General features: G+C 38.1%; 1 protein-coding gene across 5 annotated transcripts in view; it reads right to left on the bottom strand.

Annotated features, from left to right (window-relative positions):
• IMPA1 (inositol monophosphatase 1) overlaps positions 1-23,036 on the bottom strand; it is a 71,489-nt gene that overhangs the window by 42,365 nt on the left and 6,088 nt on the right. For all 5 annotated transcript variants that reach the window (XR_006794306.3, XM_064588158.1, XM_054512556.2 and 2 more), the window contains exons 5-7: positions 21,605-21,650; positions 19,233-19,341; positions 17,719-17,827 (exon numbers count right to left, since the gene is read on the bottom strand). Coding sequence is in view for 4 of the 5 variants with exons in the window: in XM_064588158.1 (XP_064444228.1) it covers positions 17,719-17,827; positions 19,233-19,341; positions 21,605-21,650 (264 nt within the window). In the remaining variant the exon portion in view is untranslated. The remainder of the gene's footprint in view (positions 1-17,718; positions 17,828-19,232; positions 19,342-21,604; positions 21,651-23,036) is intronic.

Below are 23,036 nucleotides of genomic sequence, written 5' to 3'. Positions count from 1 at the left end.
TACAGATGACAAAATTAATCCCCACAGATCAATCATTTAATAAGAAACACTAAAACAAAGATATTTTCAGGGGGAAAAAAAATGCCATCATTCTGCTATAAGGGCATGCACGTATATTCATATTTGTCTCAACTCAAACTACAGACCCATAATACAAGCAGTCTCTAGGAGGAGTAAAATATGTTATTGGTCATTGCCATGTGTGTACACATCAGTATGTGTGACTAAAGGGTAACAGCACACCTGGGCTCTGGTGAGACAGAGGCCTACCTGAAAAGAGTATTTCAGGTTTGCACCTCTTCCCTGGAAATATATCAGATTAAGGTAAGTATGGACACTACTTTGATGAGCCATTACAGTAATAACTGATTCAAGAATCACCAATAAATGCCAAAATGAGCAAGATTGGTATTTACATAATGTCAAAGTATCTCTCCCTAAGATACATAATACATGCATATATCATTTTATTGTGCTTGATCACACATCACAGATATTGATTTTTTACAAACTGAAGGTTTGTGGCAACCCTGCATCAAGCAAATCTACTGGCACTTTGTGTCTCTGTCACATTTTGGTAATTCTTGTAATATTCAAATTTTTTCATTATTTGTTATGTTGATCAATGATTAAGACTCCCTGAAAGCTCAGATGATTAGCTTTTAGTAATAAAATGTTAAAGTATGTACATTGCTTTTTTAGACATAATCCTATTATACATTTCATATATCGTGGTATAATATAAACATAACTTATATGGACTAGAAAACCAAAAAATTCATTTTACTTGCTTTATTGAGATAGTTGCTTTATTGCTGTAGTCTAGAACCAAACCTGCAATATCACTGAGGTATGCCTGTACCTATAATGGGAAAGCATCCTTATAATGGTTTACCCCTATCAAGTGATCTAACTTATTATCACCAATAATGGGACAAAAAGGTATCAAGTGCCCCCTCCTCTGATGCACTGAGAGACACAACATTGCTTCTCTGGCATTCCTGCCAAAAATGTGTAACTCTAATCTTGAGGAAACCAGACAAACCCAAATCAAGAGACTTACTATAAAATAATTAGCCTACATTTTTCAAAAAAAAAAAAAAAAAAGACCAAGACTAAGCAACTGTTCCAGATTAAAGAAAATTGATGAGAAATGATAATTAAATGCAATGTTTGATCCTGGATTGAATCTTGGATCTGATTTTTTTCAAAATTTGAATAAAGTCACTATATCACTGTTAACTTCCTGATTTTTACAACTGTATTATAGTTATGTTAGGGAGCATCCCCTTTATTAAAGGAACACAAACTGAAATATTTAAGAAAAAGCATTCATCATGTCTGCAAGTAATTTTCAAATGATTTTTACTCAAACTCCTTTTGTAATTATTTAAACCGCTGCATATAAGACAGTGAGATCTGTTCACTGAAAAGGAAATAACAGGAGTTAGGGGAGATCAGGAAGATGGAGTGGTAGGAGGATCCTGCACTCAACTCCTTCCATAGACACACCAAGATAACAGCTCTATTTGTGCAAATCACTCTGAAAAATGACCCAAAGTCTGGCAAAACAGACCTTCCAAAGTTAATTGTGGAGAGACCACATCAAAAAGGGCAGAAGGGGACAGAAATGCAGTTGGGAATCAAACCCTCCTGTGAGACTAACCACAAACAGGAGGGATATCACAAGCGTGGAGAAGTGAGCTGATCAGACTCCATGCCAGGTATCCCAGGCATTAGGGAAACACACTGGGAAGATGAGCTCCCATAACATCTGGCTCTGATAACCAGTGGGGCTTAACTTTAAAAGCTGTTAAAATTAGGGTTTAACTCCAGGTACTTTAAAAAATTAGCAGGCTTAGCTCTGGAAGAGCTGGAGGGCAATGGGAAACCGTCCCTGCCCTAAAATAAGCCAAAATAACCAATAATAAATAGCCCAGCCTAGACACAGCATAAAAGCAGCTATTTGAAAAGTGCCTGTGGTATACACAGAGATTTATTTACTAATCACCAAACAAGTGCTGGAGGGGCAGGTATCTTCAGGAAACTTCTCCAAGAACAAAAGTGTAGCCATGTACCACTTCATCTCCCCCAGCCTAAATAGCCTGACACATGTGGGAACCCATGTTAACCCTCTCCACCTATTTTGCTAGCACTACATAACTCATCCTCACATTCACCTGCAGACCCACCCATACAACCCCCACCCCACAACTTGGTAGGGGTTCCTGAAAAGCAGCTCCTGCCCACCACATCCTGCAAGCAGCCCCGGCAAGGATCAGTGCCACTCCAAAGTGACTCTTCCTTGGGTAGAGGGGGGATAACCCCACACACCAGCACACCCACAGTTCCAGCAGCCAAACCTTTTAGCTGACCACCCAGGGAGAATGCCCTGCACTTGGTGTGCCTACAGCTAGAGCAGACAGACTTGGTATAGATATCTAATCTGACTGCCCACCCCTCCCAACAAAAAAAGCCTCCCAGGGAGCCCCGCAGGGAAAGTGCCCTGACCTCTTGCCCTGCCATAGCTAGGGCAAACTAGATGCAGACACCTCCCACATACAAGCATGCAGTGGTCTCAAGCCCCTCAATGGTGCAGGACCGAACCTGGCATGTGCCTACAGCAGGCAAAATAAGATAGGTCATTGTAGCCAACTGGACTGAAGGCAAATGTGACTGAGCTACAATAGTAGGGTGCACAGAGCCCACAGAGAAGACACCCCTGGAGTGCCTGGTTCTGATGACATTGGGCTACAGGGCACCACAGAACCTTTTCTTCACAAGGCCACTACTTTCAAGACCAGGAGACAGAGCTGACCTTCCTAATACACAGAAACAGTGAGTTAGACAAAATGAGGAGAGAAAGGAATATGTCCCAAATGAAAGAACAAAAAAATCACAGCAAAAAAGCTAAAGGATATGGAGATAAGCACTATGCCTGATAAAGAAGTCAAAGTAATGGTCATAAAGATACTGACTTGAGGGGGGGGAAAAAAAAGATCTCAGATCTTCAACAAAGAGACAAGAAATATAAAAAAGAACCAATCAGAGATGAAGAACTCAATAATGGGGGGGAAAAAAACCACCACACACACACCAGAGGGAATCAACAACAGAACAAAGGATGCACAAGAACAGATTGGTGATCTAGAAGACAGGATAATGTCCAGCAACCAAGCTGAAGGCAAAAAAAGAAAAAAAAGATAAGGAAACTCTGTGATTTCATCAAGCATAATAACATTAGTGTTCTAGGGATCTCAGAAGGAGAAGAGAGAAAGGAGCAGAAAACTTATTTGAAGAAATAATAGCAGAAAACTTCCCTAACCTGGAGAAAGAAACACACATCCATATCCAGGAGGCAGAGACCCTCCAACAAGATGAACCCAAGGAGATCCATATCTCCCTACACTGTCGTTACTTTCTGCCATGTTAATTATGAAAAGAAATTTTAAAAGCAGCAAGAGCAAAAACAGTTACATACAAGGGAAATCCCAAACAGCTACCAGCTGATTTCTTGGCAGAAACTTTGCCGGCCAGAAGACAGTGTCATGATATATTCAAAGTGCTTAAAGGAAAAAACCTGCAACTGGAATACTCTATCCAGCAAGATAATCATTCAGAATAGAAGGAGACATAAAGAGTTTCCCAGACAAACAAAAGTTAAAGGAGTTCATTACCACTAACCCATCCTTACACAAAATGTTGAATTCTGAGTGCAAAGAAAAGGCCCTAACAGTAAGACAATTATGAAAGGAAGAAATTTCACAAATAAATGCAAACATGTAATAAAGGTAGGTAAATCTCTTATAAAACCAGTATGGAGATGAAAACACAAAAGCAGTAAAATAAATTCTATGTACAAAAAGGAGTCAAGGATACACAACATAAGACATATACATTTATATATATAAAATATGACATTCATAAAACGTGGGTAGGGGAGTAAATATTTAGTGCTTTTAGAATTTGTTTGAACTTAAGCAAATATCAACTTAATATAGACTGCTATACCCATAAGATGTTAAATATGAACCTAATGGTAACTGCAAACCAAAAACCTATAATAGATATACTTTTGATTCCTTTCTCTTTTTTGTGTGTTTAACACTAAAAAGCCATCAAACCACAAGGGAAGAGAACAAGAGAAGGAACAGAGAAAAACAACCAGAAAAAAGTCACAAAATGGCAATAAGTAATACCTATGAATAATTACTTTAAAGGTTAAGAGGACAAAATGCTACAATCAAAAGATATAGGGTGACCAAAAAGATTTAAAAAACAAGACCTATCCATTTGCTGCCTGTAAGAGGTTTACTTTAGACCTAAAGACATGTATACACTTAATGGATGGAAAAAGATTCCATGAAAACAGAAGTGAAACAAAAAGCCACACTAGCAATATTTAGATCACACAAAATTCTTTTGTTACGGTCTTTGTTTTAAAGTCTAAGAAGGGCATTATATAATGATAAAGGGAACATTCTAAAAAGAGGGTATAACAATTGTAAATATCTATGTACCCAACACTGGACAATCAAATATATAAAGCAACTACTAACAGACATAAAGGGAGAAATTGACAATAGTACAATAATGGTAGGTGACTTTAACACAACACTTACATCAATGTATAGACCATCCGGAGAGAAAATCAACAGGAAACAGTATCTTTGAACAACACTTTAGACTAATGGACCTAACAGATATATACAAAACATTTCATCTGAAAACAGCAGAATATACGTTCTTTTCAAGTGCACATAGAAAATTCTCCAGGACAGATCACATGCTAAGCCACAAAACAAATCTCAATAAAATCAAGAAGACTGAAATCCTACCAAGTATCTTTTCTGACCACAATCGTATAACACTAGAAATCAATTATAAGAGGAAATCTGGAAAGGAACACAAATACAGAGGCTAAACAACCAGTGGGTCAACCAAGAAATCAAAGAGGGAATAAAATTTATGGAGATAAAAGAAAATACAACTGTCCAAAATCTTTGAGATGCAGCAAAAAGCAGTTCTAAGAGGGAAGTTTATAGCAATACAAGCCGAACTTAAGAAACAAGAAAAATCTCAAACACCTAACCTTATATCTAGGAGATCTATAAAAAGAACAAAGTCCAAAGCTAATAGAAGGAAATATTAAGGCTAGAGCAGAAATAGAGACAAAAAAAAAAAAAAAAGTCAATGAAACTAGGAGCTGGTTCTCTGAAAAGACAAAGCTGATAAACCTTGCCATATTCATCAACAAAAACAGAGAAAGACTCAATCAGTCACAACTGAAGGAGGATAAATAACTGATAGCACAGAAATGCAAAGGATTATAAAAGAATATTATGAAAATTATATTGGGCAACCTAGAAGAAATGAATAAATTCCTAGAAACATATAAACATCCATACCTGAATCAGGAAGAAATAGGAAATTTGAACAAACTAATTGCTAGCAATGAAACTGAATCAGTAATCAAACTCCCAACAAACAACAGTCTAGGACCAGATGGATTCACAGGTGAATTGTACCAAACATTTAAGGAAAAGCTAATAAAATAAATTTTAAATAATAAAAAAATAAAGAATATATATTCTTCTCAAACTATTCCAAAAAGATAGAAGAAGGAAAGCTTCCAAATTCATTCTATGAGGCCAGCATTACTCTGACACCAAAACCAAAGACACTACAAAAGAAGAGAACTACAGGTTAAATCACTGCTGAACATAGATGCAAAAATCCTCAACAAAATATTAACAAGCCAGATTTAACAATGCATTAAAATGATCATTCACCCTGATCAAGTGGGATTTATTGCAAAGATGCAGGGATGGTTCAATAGTCACAAATCAATGTCCTACACCACATCAACAAAATGAAAAATAAAAATCACATGATCAACCCACTAGATGCAGAAAACATGTGACAAATTTCAACACCTGTTCATGTTAAAAATCCTCAGCAAAGTTGGTTTACAGGGAACATACCTCAACATAATAAAGGCCGTATATGAAAAACCAACAGCTAACATTAAACACAATGGTAAAATACTGACTTACAGCTTTTCGTCTAAGAGCAGTAACAAGACAAGGATGTCCACTCCCATCACTTTTCTTCAACATACTACTGGGAGTCCTAGCTGCAGCAATCAAACAAGATAAAGGAATAAAAGGCATCCAAATTGGTAAGAATGAAGTAAAACTGTCACTACTTGCAGCTGCCCTGATACTATACATAGAACACCCTAAAGACTCCACCAAAAAACTTAAAAATGATACACCTTTACACCAAAGCAATTAAAAAAAAAGATTAAAATTATGTGATGCCTTTGGTTTCAAATATGCTTTACTGCTTATTTCTTACTGCATATCAAATTTAAGAAAGAACTGTTTAACAAATGTTAAACAGATGTTTCACTGCTTTCCAAATAGATAAAACCAAATTAATGTTAGTGGCTTTTGATAGTTTATATAAAGAATGGCAGACAAAATTTCCCCCTTTTCTCATGGGATATGCGACAGTTCATAGCTCATGTCCTAGCAAGCAAATATCAAGATCTTTCATAAATAACCCCTCGGTATTTCTGTTCAGAGACAGAACTGTAGGCTGGAAGAACAATAATGATACTTACTGGCAATGCTTCTGTCCATTTCTAATAAATATCATGGGCTCTCAGGCAAGGAGCCTTATAGTCAGAAAAGAAGATATTCTTTTATGAACAAATATTACCAGAGAGAGTACTTAATTACCAAATAATCAAGGCTGTGGTCTAGATTTTACAAATGTCTTCTGAATCCTATTTTAGTCTGATCCTTCTATAGGATTAATATGGCATAAAGTAAAAAGGACAGTTTTTGGTATCACAGAGCTTTGAGTTTGCACCCCTACTTAGCTGCTTAAAACTGTAATCTTGAGAGTTTTCAAATTTTACTTTTCTTGTCATCAAAATGGGGAGACCAACTTACTTTGGACCACTGTTGTAATGGTTATAATAAATATCTGCAAAGCACCTAGGAGAGTGCCTGATATCTAAAAGAGCCTCAAAGATATGTTTAAGATGAAATTATTCCCTACCATGATGCCAGAAAACATTATAGAAGTAAATGGAGAGGGGGGCGCCTGGGTGGCTCAGATGGTTAAGTATCTGCCTTCGGCTCAGGTCATGATCCCAGGGTCCTGGGATCGAGTCCCACATTGGGCTCCCTGCTCCTTGGGAGCCTGCTTCTCCCTCTGCCTCTCTCTCTCTGTCTCTCATGAATAAATAAATAAAATCTTTAAAAAAAAAAAAAAAAGAAGTAAATGGAGAGGAGCAAGATGGTGGCAGCGGAGTAGGAGATTTAAATTTCGTCTGGTCCCAAGAATTCAGCTAGATAGGGATCAAACCATTCTGAACACCTACGAACTCAACAGGAGATCGAAGAAAAGAATAGCAGTAACCCTCTGAACAGAAAAGCGACCACTTTCTGGAAGGTAGGACGTGCAGAGAAGTGAATCCGAGGCAGTATACGGGAAGATAGATGGTGGGGGAGGGGGCTTCCGTTGGCTGTTACCAGCAACTGATTGAGCAGCGGAGCACAAAATTGGAACTTTTAGAAGTCTGCTCTGCTGAGGGACGTCACTCCAGTGGCTAAGTGGGGGTGGGGGGGTGGGAGTGGTGGAACCCTCGCTGGGACAGTGTGGTCTCAGGACCCTCAGGGTCACAGAAAGACCAGGGGTGCCTGAGTGTGGCAGAGCTCCCAAGTATCGGAGCAGGGAAGTGGGCTGCAAACACAGAGCCGAGGCGCGGGCTCTCAGCTCGGGGTTGCCATAAACTGATCCGCGGCATAGTCAGGCTACTGCTCTTTCCGGAGGGACCCAACAAGCGGCAGATCCGGGGAGCCTCCCCTTCCTACCCCCGGGAGGAGCAGCATGGGAGCACACTGCAGGGATCTGCTGGGTTTGGAGACTCCACACTGGGTCGGGTGCCAGAGATAGAAACGCTCGGTCACAGGCCAGGTGAGCATGGAGTGCTGCCAGAGACCAGGGAGATGGGAGTGATTGACTGCTTTTCTCTGGGAGCTCACTGAGGAGTGGGGCCCCGAGTTCTTGGCTCCTCTGGGGCAGAGATTGGGAGGCTGCCATTTTCACTCTCCTCCTCCAAAGCTGTACAGAAAGCTTGCAGGGAACAAAAGCTCCCAAGAGTAAACCCGAGATTACTTAGCCCGGGCCCTGGCAAGGGTGGGGCAATTCCGCCTCGCAAAGACAGTTGAGAATCACTGCAACAGGCCCCTCCCCCAGAAGATCAGCAAGAACAGCCAGCCAAGACCAAGTTTACCGGTCAATGAGAACAGCAGAACTCAAGGACTAGGGGAATACTGCACATAGAATTCATGACTTTTTTGCCCCCCTGATTCTTTAGTCTTTCAAAGTTAATTTTTTTAATTTTCTTTTTCTATTTTTGTTTGAATTTTTCTTATTCCCTTTTTCAACCAACATTTTAATCCCTTCTTAAAAATATTTTTTATTTTTCATTTTTACAGTCAAATTCTATCCCTTCACTGTAGTTAACCTTATTTTTGTGTGTGTATATATATATACATATATATGTATATATATGTATATATATGTATATATATACCAGTTGTTCTCTCCTTAAAATTTTGGGATACAGTTTCTTCTAACAGACCAAAATATACCCTAAATCTCTAGTATATGGCTTTGTTCTAGTCTCCTGCCTGATCACATTCTCTCCTTTTTTTAATTTCTCTTTTTTCAACCAACTTCTTATCAATTCCTTTTATAAAATCTTTTATAATTTTCATCTTTACGGTCATATTCCATCCCTTCATTGTACTTACCCTTATTTTTGTACATATAAGTTTTTCTTCTTTAAAATTTTGGGAGGCACTTTCTTCTAACAGACCAAAATATGCCCCAAATCTAGTGTGTGGCACTGATCTATTCACCAGCCTGATCATATTTGATCACATTTTTTTCTTTTTCTTTCTTTCCCTTTCTTTTCCCCTGGTTTCTGGTCTCTTCTGATTTGTTTAATATATATTTTTCTGAGGTTATTGTTACCCTTCTAGCATTTTGTTCTCTCATTCATTTATTCTCCTCTAGAAAAAATGACAAGATGGAAAAACTCACCTCAAAAAAAAGAACAAGAGGCAGTACCGACTGCCAGGGACCTACTCAATACGGACATTAGTAAGTGTCGTAACTAGAGTTCAAATTGACAATTATAAAGATACTAGCTGAGCTTGAAAAAAAAGCATGGAAGATACTAGAGAAACCCTTTCTGGAGAAGTAAAAGAACTAAAATCTAACCGAGTCGAAATCAAAAAGGCTATTAATGAAGTGCAATAAAAAAATGGAGGCTCCAATTGCTAGGATAAATGAGGCAGAAGAGAGAACTAGTGGTATAGAAGACCAAATGATGGAGAATAAAGAAGCTGACAAAAAGAGAGATACACAACTACTGGATCACGAGGGCAGAATTCAAGAGATAAGTGATACCATAAGACATAACAATATTAGAATAATTGGGATCCCAGAAGAAGAAAGACAGAGAGGGACAGAAGGTATACTGGAGCAAATTATAGCAGAGAACTTCCATAATTTGGGGAAGGAAACAGGCATCAAAATCCAGGAGGCACAGAGAGTTCCCCTCAAAATCAATAAAAATAGGTCAACACCCCGACATCTAATAGTAAAACTTACAAGTCTCAGAGACAAAGAGAACATCCTGAAAGCAGCTCGGGACAAGTGGTCTATAACCTACAATGGTAGAAACATTAGATTGGCAGCACCTATCCACAGAGACCTGGCAGGCCAAAAAGGACTGGCATGATATATTCAGGGTGCTAAATGAGAAAAATATGCAGCCAAGAATACTTTATCCAGCTAGGATGTCATTTAAAATAGGAGAGATAAAAAGCTTCCAGGACAAACAGAAACTAAAAGAATTTGTGATCACCACACCAAACCTACAAGCAATATTAAAAGGGGTCCTCCAAGCAAAGAGAGAGCCTAAAAGTAACATAGATCAGAAAGGAACACAGACAATACACAGTAACAGTCACTTTACAGGCAATACAATGGCACTAAATTCGTATCTTTCAATAGTTACCCTGAATGTAAATGGCCTAATGCCCCAATCAAAAGACACAGGCTATCGGATTGGATGAAAAAACAAGACCCATTGATATGCTGTCTGCAAGAGACTCATTTTAGACCCAAAGATACCTCCAGATTGGAAGTGAGGGGGTGGAAAACCATTTACCATGCTAATGGACATCAAAAGAAAGCTGGGGTGGCAATCCTTATCTAAGACAAATTAGATTTTAAACCAAAGACTGTAATAAGAGATGAGGAAGGACACAATATCCTACTTAAAGGGTCTATCCAACAAGAAGATCTAACAATTGTAAGTATCTATGCCCCTAACATGGGAGCAGCGAATTATATAAGCCAATTAATAACAAAAGCAAAGGGGCGCCTGGGTGGCTCAGTCGTTAAGTGTCTTCCTTCGGCTCAGGTCATGATCCCAGGGTCCTGGGATCAAGCCCCGCATTGGGCTCCCTGCTCCACGGGAAGCCTGCTTCTCCCACTCCCCCTGCTTGTGTTACCTCTCTCGCTGTGTCTCTGACAAATAAATAAATAAAATCTTTAAAAAAAAAAAATAACAAAAGCAAAGAAACACACTGACAACAATACATTAATAGTAGGGGACTTTAACACCCCCCTCACTGAAATGGACAGATCATCTAAGCAAAAGAACAACAAGAAAATAAAGACTTTAAATGACACACTGGACCAAATGGACTTCACAGATATATTCAGGACATTCCATCCAATGCAACAAAAAACACATTCTTCTCTGGTGCCCATGGAACATTCTCCAGAATAGATCACATCCTAGATCACAAATCAGGTCTCAACTGGTACCAAAAGACTGGGATTATTCCCTGCATATTTTTGGACCACAATACTTTGAAACTAGAACTCAATCACAAAAGGAAAGTCAGAAAGAACTCAAATACATGGAGGCTAAAGAGCATCCTACTAAAGAATGAATGGGTCAACCAGGAAATTAAAGAAGAATTAAAAAATTCATGGAAACCAATGAAAATCAAACACAACTGTTCAAAATCTTTGGGATGCAGCAAAGGCGGTCCTAAGAGGAAAGTATAAAGCAACACAAGCCTTTCTCAAGAAACAAGAAAGGTCTCAGGGGCACATGGGTGGCTCAGTCAATTAAACGGCTGCCTTCGGCTCAGGTCATGATCTCAGGGTCCTGGGATCGAGCCCCATGTCGGGCTCCCTGCTCAATGGAGAGTCTGCTTCTCCCTCTCCCTCTGCCTTCCTCTCTGCCTACTTGTGCTCTCTCTCTATATCTCTGTCAAATAAATAAATAAAATCTTAAAAAAAAAAAAAAGAAACAAGAAAGGTCTCAAATACACAACCTAACCCTACACCTAAAGGACCTGGAGAAAGAACAGCAAATAAAGCCTAAACCCAGCAGGAGAAGAGAAATAATAAAGATCAGAGCAGAAATCAATGAAATAGAAACCAAAAGAACAGCAGAACAGATCAACAAAACTAGGAGCTGGTTCTTTGAAAGAAGTAACAAGATTGATAAACCCCTGGCCAGACTTATCAAAAAGAAAAGAGAAATGACCCAAATCAACAAAATCATGAATGAAAGAGGGGAGAGATCACAATCAACACCAAAGAAATACAAACAATTATAAGAACATATTATGAGCAACTCTATGCCAGCAAATTAGATAACCTGGAAGAAATGGATGCATTCCTAGAGATGTATCAACTACCAAAACTGAACCAGGAAGAAATAGAAAACCTGAACAGACCTATAACCACTAAGGAAATTGAAGCAGTGCTCAAAAATCTCCCAACAAACAAAAGCCCAGGGCCAGATGGCTTCCCAGGGGAATTCTACCAAACATTTCAAGAAGAATTAATACCTATTCTTCTGAAACTGTTCCAAAAAATAGAAATGGAAAGAAAACTTCCAAACTCGTTTTATGAGGCCACCATTACCTTGGTCCCCAAACCAGACAAAGACCCCATCAAAAGGAGAATTACAGACCAATATCCTTGATGAACACGAATGCAAAAATTCTCACCAAAATACTAGCCAATAGGATCCAACAGTACATTAAAAGGATTCTTCACCATGACCAAGTGGGATTTATCCCTGCGCTGCAAGGTTGGTTCAACATCCGCAAATCAATCAACGTGATACAATACATTAACAAAAGAAAGACCAAGAATCATATGATCCTCTCAATGGATGCAGAAAAAGCATTTGACAAAGTACAGCATCCTGTCTTGATCAAAACTCTTCAGAGTATAGGGATAGAGGGGACATAACGCAATATCATAAAAGCCATCTATGAAAAACCTACAGTGAATATCATTCTCAATGGGGAAAAACTGAGAGCTTTCCCCCTAAGGTCAGGAACACGGCAGAGATGTCCCCTATCACCACTGCTATTCAACGTAGTAGTAGAAGTCCTCGCCACAGTAATCAGACAACCAAAAGAAATAAAAGGCATCCAAATCGGCAAAGAAGAAGTCAAACTCTCACTCTCTGCAGATGATATGATACTTTATATGGAAAACCCAAAGGAATCCACCCCAAAACTGCTAGAACTCACACAGGAATTCAGTAAAGTGGCAGGATATAAAATCAATGCACAGAAATCAGTGGCATTCCTATACACCAACAACAAGACAGAAGAAAGAGAGATTAAGGATTCGATCCCATTTACCATTCACCCAAAACTATAAGATACTTAGGAATAAATCTAACCAAAGAGGCAAAGGATCTGTACTCAGAAAACTACAGAATACTCATGAAAGAAATTGAGGAAGACACAAAGAAATGGAAAAACGTTCCATGCTCCTGGATTGGAAGAACAAATATTGTGAAGCTGTCAATGCTACCTAGAGCCATCTACACATTCAATGCAATCCCCATCAAAATACCATCCACTTTTTTCAAAGAAATGGAACAAATAATCCTAAAATTTGTATGGAACCGGAAAAGACCCCGAATAGCCAGAGTAATGTTGAAAAAGAAAAGCAAAGCTGGCGGCATCACAATTCCAGACTTCCAGCTCTATTACAAAGCTGTCATCATCAAGACAGTATGGTACTGGCACAAAAACAGACACATCGATCAATGGAACAGAATAGAGAGCCCAGAAATGGACCCTCAACTCTACGGTCAACTCATCTTTGACAAAGCAGGAAAGAATGTCCAATGGAAAAAAGACAGTCTCTTCAACAAATGGTGTTGAGAAAATTGGACAGCCACATGCAGAAGAATGAAACTGGACCATTTCCTTACACCACACACAAAAATAGACTCCAAACGGTTGAAAGACCTCAATGTGAGACAGGAGTCCATCAAAATCCTAAAGGAGAACACAGGCAGCAACCTCTTCGACCTCAGCTGCAGCAACTTCTTCCTAGAAACATGGCCAAAGGCAAGGGAAGCAAGGGCAAAAATGAACTACTGGGACTTCATCAAGATAAAAAGCTTTTGCACAGCAAAAGAAACAGTCAACAAAACCAAAAGACAACCAACAGAATGGGAGAAGATATTTGCAAATGACATATCAGATAAAGGGTTAGCATCCAAAATCTATAAAGAACTTATCAAACTCAACACCCAAAGAATAATCCAATTAAGAAATGGGCCGAAGACATGAAGAGACATTTTCCCAAAGAAGACATCCAAATGGCCAACAGACACATGAAAAAGTGCTCGACATTGCTCGGCATCAGGGAAATCCAAATCAAAACCTCAACAAGATACCACCTCACACCAGTCAGAATGGCTAAAAATAACAAGTCAGGAAACAACAGATGTTGGTGGGGATTCGGAGAAAGGGGAACCTTCCTACACTGTCGGTGAGAATGCAAGCTGGTGCAACCACTCTGGAAAACAGTATGGAGGTGCCTCAAAAAGTTGAAAACAGAGCTACCCTACGACCCAGCAATTGCACTACTGGATATTTACCCCAAAGATACAAATGTAGGGATCCAAAGGAGTACGTGCACCCCGATGTTTATAGCAGCAATGTCCACAATAGCCAAACTGTGGAAAGAGCCAAGATGTCCATCGACAGATGAATGGATAAAGAAGATGTGGTATATATGGACAATGGAATATTATGCAGCCATCAAAAGGAATGAGATCTTGCCATTTGCAACAACGTGGATGGAACTGGAGGGTGTTATGCTGAGCGAAATAGGTCAGAGAAAGACATGTATCATATGACCTCACTGATATGAGGAATTCTTAATCTCAGGAAACAAACTGAGGGTCGCTGGATTGTAGGGGTAGGAGGGATGGGGTGGCTGGGTGATAGACATTGGGGAGGGTATGTGCTATGGTGAGCGCTGTGAATTGTGCAAGACTGTTGAATCACAGATCTGTACCTCTGAAACAAATAACGCAATATATGTTAAGAGAAAAAAAAAAAGAAGAAGATAGCAGGAAGGGAAGAATGAAGGGGGGGAATCAGAGGGGGAGACAAACCATGAGAGACTATGGACTGTGAAAACCAAACTGAGGGTTCTAGAGGATAGGGGGTTGGAGGGATGGGTTAGCCTGGTGATAGGTATTAAAGAGGGCACGTTCTGCATGGAGCACTGGGTGTTATGCACAAACAATGAATCATGGAACACTACATCAAAAACTAATGATGTAATGTATGGTGATTAACATAATAAAAAATTTTTTAAAAACCTAATCAAAGGCAATGAGGAGGGGCACCTGGGTGGCTCAGTTGGTTGAGTGACTGTCTTCGGCTCAGGTCATGATCCCAGGGTCCTGGGATCGGGCCCCGCTTGGGCTCCCTCCTCCTCAGGGAGCCTGCTTCTCCCTCTCCCTCTACCTGCTGCTCCCCTGCTTGTGCTCTCTCTGTCAAATAAATAAATAAAATCTTTAAAAAAAAGAAAAAGTCAATGAGGAAAAGCAATACATGAAAGAAGTAAAAAGGGTCAGAGAGAAAGTGGCTGAAAAAGAAGACCCAAAGGAAACTGAACATTCCTACCAGTGTCCTGAAGAAAATGAAAACAGAACAGAAAATGAAAATGAGAACTGAACTAGTATTTAAAACTGTAACTCAAAAAAATTTTTCTGAATGAAAAAAGATCTGAGTATACATGTTAAAGGAGAAAATTCTGCCAGAATGAGCAATTCCAAGATCTATCCTTGTAAAGCTATTAGCCGTGGAAGATTAAAAGAAAAAAAAAAAAATTCTCAAGAGCCTCCAATTAAGACATAATTTTTTTTTTTCTTAAGATTTTATTTGTCAGAGAGAGAGAGAGGGAGAGCACATGTGAGCACATGCGAGTAAGCACGCACAAGCAGGGGGAACAGCAGAGGCAGAGGGAGAAGCAGGCTCCCTGTTGAGCAAGGAGCGCGATGGGGGACTTGATCCCAGGACCCTGGGATCATGACCTGAGCCAAAGGCAGATGCTTAACCAACTGAGCCACCCAGGCACCCCAAAAAATGAATTTAAAAGCCAAGAAAATTAGAATGGCATCAGATTTCTCAAAAGCAATATACAAAGCAAGGCAACAGTAAAATAGCATTTTCAAGACATTTAGTTCATACTGTTTCTTAAGGGTATTATATCCAGCCAGGCTGTTCAACATTCAAGGTCATAGAAAAACAGTACAGAATGTGCTAGAACTCATATAGTCTTATACACATGTGCTCTTCTCAAGGAATCTATAGAAGATGAGCTCATACAATCTAAAGGTCACCTGGAAAACTTTATAAAATGCTTGCCCCATCCTTTCCTAAAGTCAAGCAAAAAACTAAGACCAAAGGGTAGAATTGAGACTAAACAAAACAGTCATATTAATAAATGAAGAGGCCTGTTTTATTAAAAGAAAAAAATTACTTAAATTCATTTGCATTCTTAAGCCATGCTGTATTCAAGAGATACACTTAAAAGGGCTAAAAGTTAGAGTGGACCAAGATTTACCAGGCAAATAGCAATAATGAGATAGAGTTTGCAATTTTGATATCAAAGCAGGCTTTAAGTCTAAAAGCATGAAAGAAGACAAAGGATACTATATAAAGTTAAAATTATACAAGAAGTTATAACAGTATGTATAGACATCAAATAATGCCATCTTCCACCTTATGTAAAATAAAAGCTCTAAGAGTTGCAAGGAGAAATATGGAGAAACATACCAATAATGGAAGAGTTTAACCTATCACTCAGTATACAGGTGAAGTAGACAAAAATAATAATAATAATAATAATAATAGGGTTCATCTTTAGGCTATATATCAAAGATTATACCCTAATAATGGAGAATATACTTTTCAGTGTGTACACAGAACCATCCCCCCAATTAATCATATACTAGGCACAAATAAAATATTAGTCAACTCCATAGCAGATTCATTATGATGTAATAAAACTATTAAAAATGAAATTTAAAAAATTTCTTTATAGAAATTTAAGAACACAACTCTTAGGTGAAAGGGAAAATACAAATTACAGAGTTTGTGAAAAATAATTATAATGAAACCCCTACATATTAGAATCTATGGGATACATTTAAAACAGTAAGATAAAAATTCATAACCTAACACATTAATAAAAAAAATCAAAAGGGCGCCTGGGTGGCTCAGATGGTTAAGCGTCTGCCTTCAGCTCAGGTCATGATCCCAGGGTCCTGGGATCAAGTCCCGCATCAGGCTCTCTGCTCCTTGGGAGCCTGCTTCTCCCTCTGCCTCTCTCTCTCTGTCTCTCATGAATAAATAAATAAAATCTTTAAAAAAAAAAAAATCAAAGAATAAAAATAAATTCAAGGCAGAGAGGAAAAAAACTGTAGATCAGAATAATAAATCATAATCCTGATTCTCGGTGTGGGGCGGGGGGAGTGGAGACAAACCACTAAGTAATTTAACCAAGATTTACAACAAGAAGAAAGCACAAATATAAAAAAAAAAAATGACAAGGAAGAAGTAACTATTGATACAGAGAAACAGAAGTAAGTTATAAGAGTCTACCTTGTATTCTTCTATGCAAATAATTTGAAAACTAAGAGGAGGTGGGAATTTCTTAGGCTGTGGAAATATTCCAGATCAAAAGTGGCTGAAGAGACATGACAACTATATTCATGCTTGACCCTAGACTGAATCTTGCACTGGAGGAAGAAAATGCTACAAAGGACATTGTTAGGTCAACTGTCAGAACTATATATGGATGGTAGATTAGATAGAGCATAAATTTATGAGGTCAACAATTGTACTGTGGTCATGGAGGAAAATATCCCTAATTTCAGGAAATAAATTGAAGTAGTTAGGAGTAAAGAGCCATAATATATGTAATTTACCCTAAAATAGTCCAGGGGGATAAAAGGTGTGTATACACTTGTGTATGCACACATTCATGTATGTACACACACACACAGAGGGAATGATAAAATGATAAAGCAAATGGGGTAAAATGTTAACAACAGGTGAATATAAGTAAAGGGTATACTTTTTTCCCCATTATTTCTGCAAATTTTTTAAGTTTGAAATTGTTCTCAAAAAGTTTTTTTAATACATTACAAAATTATAATTATGGTACTGATCCCAAGCCTATTAAAAAATTTCATTTTTATGGAAAATTCATTCTTGAAAATGTTAAATTCTCTGGAACTTCAGGGAAGAAATGAAAAGAGCTTACCCATGAATAGGAATGCACAAAAGCTTTTCCAGATTAGAAAGAACAATTCTTACAGTCTCTGGTGTTCTGGAAGAGCCAAACTCTGTCACCAAAAGTGATTTGGTAATATCTAAAAGAGAATGTTTTAAATAATCACTACAGTTTAACAATAAGAACTCTTATTTAAAAATGTGATACTTGTAATTCAGAATAAAATAGGACCATTTTTATCCCTCACCCTAGTTGTACCATATTTCTTTCATTCTAAGCCTTGAGGTATTAAAATTCTGATAAATTTATTATCCTTAAGGGGTTGTTTTTATAATCAAGGAGTCTGCTTCTTAGATCATCCCCAAAAAGTGTAGAATATAACCAATTTGCTTGCATGCATGATACCTTTAGTGGGAAACAAGCAAATACCTCAAATATTTAAAAAGTAGAATTAGAAATTAAATAATTTAAATATAGGTTTGAAATAAAACAGAAGTTTGAGTGGTGGCTGACCTCCATTTACTAAATTGATGGATTACCCAATGCTTTCCATTCTGTCTTGGAAACAACATGACTGAAGCTCATAACACACTCAACACTCTCCACTAACAGGCTCCCTGTGTAGCATACCCTACACTTCATCTCCTCCCACCAGTGTACGCTTAACTTGTTCTGAACATGTTTACAATTACTGTTTCTTCTAATAATCACATAATCTAATTAAAAACTATAAAAAGCAAAAAAAATATAAAAAGGGAAAGGTTTAGTTTCTACAAAAGCTACCACATTACTTTGATTATAAGATGCCATGTTTTTTCACATGTTAATCATCTTAAAAATAATGATGCACATCCCAATCTTTGGGGTCTTAGAGTTCTATAAAAAGAAAATGAACTAAAAATCTGCTCTCAAATTAAGTGTTCAAGGAGAAAAATTATAAAAGTGTAGGGGGATTCTGAATTTAGATTGATTTGCAAGTATCTTTAAGCTCTTGATGCACTTAAAAGAATCTGAAATACAAACTGTGGGAAATGTTGGACACGGTTTATGGAAAAAAGGTGACTCAAAACTTCAATGAGCTGTCACACAGAAGACAAAATACCAATCATCAAGGTCATAAAAAATGTAGAGACCTCATTTTTAATGATTCCCGACATTAATAGACGTTCCCCCCCCCCTCAGATTTACAGTCTAACAACTGGTCCCAGCAACATCAGATTAGAGGAATTTGACAAAGAATTTGAGATGTAGTGGCTTAAACAATAAACCATGAACTCCATGGGGGCAGGAAGCCATTCTTATTCATCTTTCTATCCCCAGCACTTAGCAAGCTGCTGAGTCTGAAGTGGTGTTTGCTGGACTACACTTGCCTTCTTTGCTTCCACTACCACAGTCAAAACTGTGGTGGAAATAAAAACATAAAGGGAAAATACACACAATTTATGAATCTGTTAACAACTGGGAGAACTCCATTGGTTAACTCAAAAACAATAAAACACATGTATATAATATCAACCACACCAAAAATGAGAGGATAAACCTACCTTCCTGTTGTGAAACCTGTAGTTTTTGACCATTACAAAAGGCTCCCTTTCCTTTCCTGCCAGTATACATCTTATCCTCCAGGCAACTGTATACAACTCCAAATTCCATCTGCAGAAGGAAAAAAGTTTCCTTTACCAAACCTGAGTATTTTTCACCATTAAATCAATACTTTTTGTTAAAGGCAGTAACAAAAAAATCTACTATATTGAGAATGTTTTCAAATAACTACTATGGGATACTTAAAAATGATAATTTCCAGCTTACACAGAGAAAGGAGGTCATCAGACTTGAATCCTTGACTCTTGCCCCTTCCATTTCTCAACTTAAGAGCACCCACCTTGACCTCTCGCCCTCCTGCCCCAGGTAGGTAAATATTTCCTACTTCCTTCCATATTATAATTCCTACCCTCTCAAATGTCTCTGAAAAACTCCTCTATCAACTGATCCTCCTTCTCTCAGATTTTCATTCTGGTACTTTCACACCAAATTTCTACCTCCCCCACAAAATTTTCAAGATGTTATCTTCTCCTTTTCCCTTCCCTGCCAAAGGGTAGTCTACACTTCACCTCTCCCATTCTCCTCTTAATAAAAATTACAATTTGGCTTCTGCCCTGATCACACACACTTCTGAAACTTTCCCAAAAGAGATTACCCAGGAACTCCTACTAACCAAATGCCATCTCCAAAGCACTGGAGACTGCTGACCATCATCCACACTTCATTACTTAATCCAGTACCCCCATGTTTCTGGCAGATTCTTAGTCCTACCTCACTCACTAATCTATCTTTGTGTCACTTTTTCGAAAGACCTTGTTCTCTGTCCAACCCTTAAAAGTTGTGTAGGTCAGGATTTGTTCACTCTTCCATATCTTCCATTCCCCTCTTGGATGTCTATCTTCTTAGAGGTTTGTTCTTTCCAGTCCATAAATTCAACTACCACCTTTAACTGTGGCCTGTTACACCTGTAATCCCATTGTCACAGGTAAGAACCTATGCTTCAGCTCATCTTGCAGAAACCTCAACCGAAGAGATCAAAGATCACTCATTACCTCATCACACCTCATTCCTTCCCCACGTGTCGTCTTCTTCAAATCTCATCTTGAAAGCACTTCTTGATTTTGGCATTTCCTCAGCCACCCTCACTGCCCCATCTTAGTTCAGAATCACCCAGCCTGCCCCTCTGGTATGATCTCTGCATTGCTAGAATTATCTGTCACTCTGTACTTGAAAAACCTCTACTGGTTTTCTACAGCCTAAAAACAAAATCTAAATGTTCTGACATAGGCCATAGTGCCTCACAATAAAACCACAACTAACTCACCTCATCAATTCTGCTCCTGCCACTTTCAGAGTTTCACTCACAATGAACATCTCGTTCCCCACACACATCATGCTCTTCTCCAAGCTGTTCTGATTAAAATGCTTTCCTCCTTTTCTTCTTTAATCTGAAAAACTCCTACGTTTCTAAAACCCAACTCACATGACCAAATTCTAAAGACCCCTTCTGTATGAAGATTTCCCCAAACCACTCTTGGGCAGAATCGGATACACCCTCTTCATGTTCCCACGGCATTGTTTCATAGTTCCACTACGTATTTATCTGTTCGCACATCTAACTTGTGCATGAACTGCGAGTTAGTTCAGTGGCAGGGACAGCACATAGCCCAAGGCTGATTATATGCTAAAGGTTCCTTTAGCTTCTTTCAGATGTTCTCACTAATGAGCGCAACCCTGTGCCTAAGATGTGTTTTTATTTTCATAGATTTTTTTTTAACTCTCTTGTGTACATGCTGATCAAATATATCACAAGCTCCTTGAAGACAGGTGTGTAAGATGTTAGTAAACATCATTCATTGTTTGATCTATCAAATAGCCAAACAGCAAGGAAATGCAATTGCTACAGATCGTATTCTACTGGGTTTTAGATATAGCAAGTATTTGGGTTCCTGAACATACTGAGCATTTCCCAACCATGTTCTGGCCTCTATCACTTTCTGGTCTTTCAAAGTCTCCCTTCACTGACGCCTATTAAGGCATTCCTAGCTCAAATCCCACCTCTTCCATTTAGCATTTTAGATCACACATCAACTCCTATCATATCTGACTCTATCACATATATAATGGTGATTAAATACTGAATTGTATTTCAGTTACTTGCATGTATTTTTTCCTTTTAATTATTGCTTCTCAGACATTAAATTTTCTTTAATGGAAAAAGTATCATGCCAATTTTAACAGTTCTGCAGCTTACTTTGAAATAACGCAGTTATATAAATTGAATATAGAGACAAACCTAAATTTATTACAGACACATGTACTCTTTCTCAGAAAATAGGAGCAAGGCATTTTACCACAAATTTAAACAGCGTACCTTTTTATTTACAGTAAAGCCAATCGAAACAGCTACAAAAGGAAACCTTTAAAAAAAACACACACACATACAAATTTACCAAGATAAAATTATTTTCAATAAACATGTTTTTTCATAATGTAATTGACTACATAACTTTTCATATAAATAGTCTCACCCCTCCTCCCACAGAACAGTGTGTATAGTACGCAGCCCTCTGTGTAAATAGGGGGAATATGGGGAGAGATGGTGCATATACATACATACAGGATGCTTCTAGCTTCTACAGGCATGAAACATCTCTGAAAGAATTCACAAGAAACTGGTAACAGTGGCCACCTCCAGAGATGGGCCCTGAGAAACTGCGGTCAGAAGTGGGAAGGACACTTTGCACTGCATGACATTTTATATCTTTGGAATGTCAAATGCAACGAATATAGTAACTGTAAAATTTTTTTTTCAAAAAATAAAAACAAATTAAAAAATTTTTTAATTGTTCATGGTTAAAAAGTCTCTTTTCTTTGGTCATTTCTCCCATAGTCAGGACCTATAAACACAGATATCAAATTGTACAGAACGAACTGTCACTTGTCTTTAATACCACTTGGGAGTTTCACATGTGAAAAGTAAACCATTAGGCACGGCTATTGCTATGGCTGCAGGACAGTCTGAACACACAGGCTGTAAATTCTGACTCAAGAGTCAAGATGAACAAAATAAGAAAAATGTGTTCAACTACTGAAAATAAAAAGGTTAATATTTAATAGTTTTCATTTTAACAAAAATGGGATCATAGTATACACTCTGTATTAGAATCTTCTCTATCTTATGTCATGAGCATCTTTCCACATTAACACTCTACATATAGATTCTAGATCTTCGTTTTGCAGACTTTAACAATTCTGTACTAGTAAAGATATGTAGAGCTACACGGCAACTTCAAATGTAACATTTATGTGTAATCCCAACAAACCAGGCTACCCATTTTAACTGTCACCGGCAATCCCTCAGGCTTTCTTTTAGTGCTAATATACTGAGCTACATACTTTGTGCCAGGCACTACACTAAGTTCTTATATATAAGTATTACTCACTGAATCCCATGAACAAACAGTTCTAAGAGGCAGGTACAATTAAGATGTCCATTTTACACATTAAAAAACAACAATGGAGGCTTAGAAAGATTAAATAACTTGCCTAAGGTCACAAAGCCTATAAAAGCATCTGGAATCAAGCCCAAGTCTGTTGATCTTAAAAGCCCATGCTCTTTTTAATAGTTTTTTCTCCCGGACTAAACCTACTCTATATAGACAACATTCTATGTGACCCCCAAAATTGACTCCATTAGTTCCTTAATCTCAAAGCAGCACTGTTGCTTGCTTACATTTTTATATGGCTCCACCAGTGAGAAAAAAAAATGGTGAACAGGGCCGCTCGCTGCAAAAGTCCATGGC

This window comes from Mirounga angustirostris, unplaced genomic scaffold, assembly GCF_029215605.1.
Source record: "Mirounga angustirostris isolate CCGP_5_RB_7025 unplaced genomic scaffold, mMirAng1.0.hap1 SCAF_4, whole genome shotgun sequence".
NCBI classification, from domain to species: Eukaryota; Metazoa; Chordata; class Mammalia; order Carnivora; family Phocidae; genus Mirounga; species Mirounga angustirostris.
The sequence above is the reverse complement of the archived record's forward strand: the minus strand, read 5'-3'. Positions and strand labels throughout refer to the sequence as shown.